Here is a 6000-nt window from a genome sequence, read left to right on the forward strand (position 1 = left end):
TCAGGGAGATAGGAAGAGAGTTAAGGGAGAAGGAGGAGATAATGCAGAGGAACAGAGCCAAGGAAAGAGGGGCTTAGTGAAGGAATGCACTGGGCATTGTATTCCATCAACTGTTGCTAACTCTGTGCCCAGTCACAGTCCACATCCATAATGCTGTTGCTGCATTTAATGTCCATTGTTCCATTTTATCGAATCCTGGGTTTTGTATTTTAGAAGTATGAGAGCATTCTGTCTGTTAATTCTAAATGGCCCATCCCTAAATTGCAAGTGTGAGAGCCAGTGTGGTGTGTAGTGATTTACATTTATCAACTGGTTCTTTGCATAAAGCCTAATTCTTGTAAGTATTTCAAAAACCACTTTTTGCCTTTTGTGAGTTGTTGAGGACTGAAGAATGACAGCATTTCGGTCAGAAGATCCAAACTATTTTGTTTAATTCGTGATTGGATGTGATAATGTAGCAAGGGCAGCTTGGTCAGGGTGATCTTCTTGAGACTTTATTTCTGCCATTTTTTTGCCATGGGACTCTGAAGTGGCTTACAATATTTTTTTAAATAAAAGGCTAAAACTTGATAGTAAAAAAAGGTTAAAATACAATTCCTGGGATCTACGTGGGAATCAATAAGCTAAACAAGGGGCCAATATAAGGAGAGCAGGAAAGCAAAAGAAGGTCTTTTGATAGTGTACCTTCTCCTTCTTGTATGTAATGAGGCATTAAAACTTGTTGATGTTAATACATTTGCCTTTTGGTTCACTAAAATATAGGCCACCCATATTGCCTTGCATTCTGATGAAAAGGTGGATGTAATTACTGGCCTGAGACAAAAGACCTATTATGGAAGACCAAACTGGGACAAGGAATTCAAACAGATAGCGGAAAATCATCCTAGGTAAGGCAAATAAGGAAGTAACATCCCTTTGCTGTAGTATAAGGCAAGAGAAGGGGGTGGTACCATTCTTACGGTGACCCTTTTAAAATAATGTAAGTTGCTTTCTTATGCTGAAAGCATCTTTATGTGAACTAAAGCTTTGAATGAAGAAATCTTGCATAGCCAATGCCAATCAAATCTAATTTTTGGACAAGAAAATCTAATATTTAGAAGCATTTCAATATCTTGGCATTTGTCCAGCTATAATTGAAAGACACAATCCAATTATTGTTCAGCACAAAGGACAAAGTAACATTAATTTCCCTTGAAAATGGTTATTAAAGAGATAAACAGTCAGGCCTTTTTCTTATGATGTCAAGGATGTGTTTGTTCCCCTCCAACATAATTGGTTGTGGATGTAAAGACAATGCTCTTATGTTATTACTTCATCTCAGCTTGAAAGTCTAAACTGAACTTCAAAAGTTTGGGTTAGAAAAGGCTTTGAAAAGCTTCTTTGTTCCCTCAAACCTCTGAAGGAATCACTTTATCAATTTATATTTGTCTTCGCCAGGCATAAGAATAAGGACAAACTTTATGATTTCTTAGTAGTGACTGCCTAATATTTATCTACCTCACTCCCACGTATAAATGCAAGTGGGAAAGAAAATAATTTCATGCTTTAATCCTGTGCTTCCTCACTAGAGATAAAACCATACAAGTCAGTGGCTACATGCGTCTGAGTAGAAATGAATAAGATGCCATTATTATCATTTTGGAATTTATTAAACTAGGATGCAATCCCAAGTCTGTTTATTTGGAAGAAAGTCACATTGGAAGAAAGTAGGACATTCTTCCTTTGAAGTGTGGATAGGTTTGCAGCTTAAGGGAGTTCATAAGGGAGCTATAAAAGCAGAGTATTCATGCTAAGTTGAGCAAGAAAGGATCTAAATATCCTAATGGAATGAGATCCTATCTGAACGTTTAGATGCTAAGCAGGGTCAGCCCTAATGGGTACTTGGATTGGAGACACCAATGAATATCAAGTGTTGTAGGTTATATACTTCAGAGGAAGTATCTGGGGAAAATACCTCTAAGTATTCCTTCCCTGAGAAAATCCTATTATTATCATTGCCTGGCTGAATGAAAAGGTTTTAGCCTGCTGCCAGAAGGTCAGCAGAGAGGGGGCCTCCCTAGTCAAAATCCTGTGAAATTCATAATTGTCATAAGTCAGCAGACGACTTGAAAGCACATACACACATTCAAATTGAAAATACAGATGTTTTATTGAAGTCTATGTTGTCCTACTAATTTTTTTGTTTATAATCTTAGATATATTTTTAGTTCAATGACTTTTTTTCAGGAATGAATAAAATGTCATAATGCAAAGATAATTCTTGGCTATGAAGGAATTAGACAGTAGGGCAAACCAAACATCATATCATAGAATCATAGAGTTGGAGGAGATCTTGTGGGCCATCCTGTCCAACCCCCTGCCAAGAAGCAGGAAAATCGCATTCAAAGCACCCCAACAGATGGCCATCCAGCCTCTACAATATACTAATGTCTGTTTTAAAGATTAAATTAAATACATATTTCAGAAATTTATCAGATTGTTTTAATTGGTTTTAATTTTGTAATTGTTTTCTTTTTAACTTTTGTGTGCTGTTAATCTTTAACTGTTATAAGTTGCCTTGAAGCCAACTGGGGAAAAGGTGATATGAGTATAGTGGTGATGATCAGAAGTGGTGGTGATGTGGAATTCATTTGAAGCATGGCTTTATCATCACCAATAACTTCACAAGTCTTCCCCAGAGAAACTTGTCAGTTGTTCGTTCGTTCATTCATTCATTCATTCAATTGTTCATTCTAACATTTATATGCTGCCTTTCCTGGCAATGCCCTCCCAAGACAAATCCCACAAATACTCAAAGCAGAAACAGAAAACATCCTAATAATAAGCACATCAGCAAATCACAGCCCCTTTCCAGTTAAAAGCAACAGGTTATTTACGATGAGGGGACTCTACTCATCTTCTTTGGAGGAAAGTTCCACAAATATAGAATCACCAATGAAAAGATTCTGTATTTCGTGGCCACCAGAACTTGATAGCAAGCCTATAATGAGGGCCACAGAGCCAATCTTAAGGCACACAGAGCAGTCACCATTCTTGTACTTGTTCTGCCTACTGAGAGAAATATAGAATCATAGAGTTGGAGACTGTGTCCAATTTTGGGCACTGCAGTTGAAGGGACATGTTGACAAGCTGGAAAGCGTCCAGAGGAGAGCAACTAAAATGATTAAGGGTCTGGAGAACAAGCCCTATGAGGAGCAGCTTAAAGAGCTGGGCATGTTTAGCCTGCAGAAGAGAAGGCTGAGAGGAGACATGATAGCCATGTACAAATATGTTAAGGGAAGTCATAGGGAGGAGGGAGCAAGCTTGTTTTCTGTTGCCCTGCAGACTAGGACACGGAACAATGGCTTCAAACTACAAGAAAGGAGATTCCACCTGAACATCAGGAAGAACTTCCTCACTGTGAAAGCTGTTCGACAGTTGAACTCTCTCCCCCGGGCCGTGGTGGAAGCTCCTTCTTTGGAGGCTTTTAAGCAGAGGCTGGATGGCCATCTGTCGGGGGTGCTTTGAATGCGATTTCCTGCTTCTTAGCAGGGGGTTGGACTGGATGGCCCATGAGGTCTCTTCCAACTCTACTATTCTATGTTTCTATGAGACCCCAAAGGCCACCCAGTCCAACTCCCTGCCATGCAGGAACATATAATCAAAGAACTCCTAGTTGGTGGCCATCCATCCTCTGTTCAAAATGTCCAGAGATGGAGACTCCCCCACATTCCAAGGTAGCATATTCCACTGCAGAACAGTTCTTACCATCAGGACGATTCTTTAAATCAGAAGCTGGTTGCTGACACTTTGTTCTCCACTGCTGGCTGTTTCCTCCTGAGGTCTGTTGTTCCTGGTCTAATCCAATCTTTGCCCATGTTGCAGGATTTTGCTTCTTTGATTCATACATTATGACTTCATGTGCAAATGATCACTAATGGCATACCACAGAGTTGCTTGGCTTTTTGAGAAACTTGTGATTCTCTGAACATGGAGGTGGGGGTATTTTTAAAGAAAAAGCTATTAAATTTACTTTTTCTGTTTTGATTTTCTTGGCAGTGATAGCATTGGAGTTTTCTTTTGTGGACCTAAAACTATTTCTAGAAGGCTTCAAAAGGTGTGCAACTTCTATTCATCTGCTGATCCAAGAGGTGTTCAGTTTCACTACAACAAAGAAAATTTCTAGACCTTCATTTAGAAATGGCATTTGACTTTTGAATGCTTGGAGTGTTTCTTTCTTCCTTGTTTCCCATGCTTCTGGAGGAATTATAATACTTTAAAGAATAATGTTTGGCATTCGTTTATTATCATAATTTGCTAGTATGAGGGTTAAATGAAAGGTAATGCCTCCACCTTCGTAACTCCTCAACAGATAGCAGTACTGGTATGCAGCAGGTACTGGCTTCTTCAGTAGACTCTCCTCTACAGTTCAATTTGGCAGGAAGCCTTAGCATTGAACGGTTGTGTTGTTAAAATGTGAAGTATGGAACCCTGTGCAGATGGTCGGTCAATAAAACTTAACAACGTGTAGTCACTGAATTCTTGACAGCAGAAGGTGTCACCCCAAAGGAGATTCATCAGAAAATGCAAGCTGTTTATGGTGATTGTGTTGATGTGAGTAATGTGCGTCATTGGGCAAGTAAGTTTAAAGATGTTGAGGTTGGAACATCTGACTTGCGTGACAAACAAAGAGTTGGATGTCCTGTGACAGCAACCACGGAGTTTCACAAGCAAAAGGTTGACAGATTGATTCAGGACGATCGTCATATCACTCAGAGAGAAATTTCAAGCATAATCGGTATTTCACAAGAATGTGTGGGTCACATTATTGCTTTGCTTGGCTATCAGAAGATCTGTGCACAATGGGTACTGTGAGACGCTAGTTGTGGAAACAGAATGTTGACTTCTTCCGTGACCCTCCTATATTGCTACCTGATGTTGTTTAGCAAAAAAAGGAACTTCTCATCTATTTCAGTCATCTAATGGACCTTGTTGGTTAAAGTAAATATATATTTAGAATGTACTTAGAAGATTTGATATCTTGAATATTGGAAGGTGTTTGTTCTCATAGCTCATGACTGAGCGCTATAGCTTTGTTTCCTGACTGGCCATAGGAAGACAAACACTGGCTTATTTTGCTGAGGCATATTACATGTTGTAAGAAACAAAACACGTTAATCATATACAGTCCTCTTGATACCTTGGGCCTTTCCAGACAGGCCCTATATCCGAGGATCTGATCCCAGATTTTCTGTTTATCCCAGATTTTCTGGTAGTATGGACTCATATAATCCAGTTTGAAGCTGAAAACCTGGGATTAGATCCTGGGATATAGGGCCTGTCTGGAAGGGCCCAAAGTTTGATCCCGGTTGATATCATAATTATTTATTTAGAACTCACACCACTTCCCAAAGTCCCGAGAAGTCCTGGGGTGCAGTATTGTGAAAAGTATAGCTGGGAAAATCTGGTTGGTTCCACTCAAGAGCACCTCAGAAAATGTAGTAAAGGGAGACGTACAGTGGAGAAAAGATACAAAACTATGATACAATACTGTAATACGAGGCAAATAGGGTTTCCATAGTAGAGTAGAACAGAAGGTTTGGAAAACTGAATGATTCAACAGTTCAGGCATTAATGTGTGATTTCAAGGTGTATTAATAAACTTCTAATTTTAAAAGAAAAACTGTATCTGACACTAACTACAGTGAACTCACAGAACACATCCACCTGTTCATATAGGGATCATAAGGCCCACATACCCCATCCAGGGAGGGATATTGAGGGGAGAGAGGAAAAGGTGAGTGACAGAGGTTGGAACTGCAGGGCCAGCCTGGACTGGGAGTGCACAAGAAACATTTACAGCCGGCTCTTGGTATCTTCCGGGTTTTGTTTCCAAGACCCTCTATAGCAGCATTTCTCAACCTGAGGGTCAAGAAAATGCATCAATGAAAATACATCCTGCATATCAGATATTTACATTACAATTTGTAATGTAAATTCCAGTTATGAAGTAGCAACGAA

General features: G+C 39.5%; 1 protein-coding gene across 1 annotated transcript in view; it reads left to right on the forward strand.

Moving 5' to 3' along the window:
- nox3 (NADPH oxidase 3) overlaps window positions 1-4509 on the forward strand; it is a 41835-nt gene extending 37326 nt beyond the window's left edge. The window contains exons 12-13 of the mRNA XM_003215776.4: window positions 763-887; window positions 4039-4509. Of these exons, the coding sequence (XP_003215824.1) occupies window positions 763-887; window positions 4039-4165 (252 nt within the window). The 3' untranslated portion in view covers window positions 4166-4509. The remainder of the gene's footprint in view (window positions 1-762; window positions 888-4038) is intronic.
- Window positions 4510-6000: the final 1491 nt, after the last annotated feature.

Source organism: Anolis carolinensis, chromosome 1, assembly GCF_035594765.1.
Source record: "Anolis carolinensis isolate JA03-04 chromosome 1, rAnoCar3.1.pri, whole genome shotgun sequence".
Classification (NCBI taxonomy): Eukaryota; Metazoa; Chordata; class Lepidosauria; order Squamata; family Dactyloidae; genus Anolis; species Anolis carolinensis.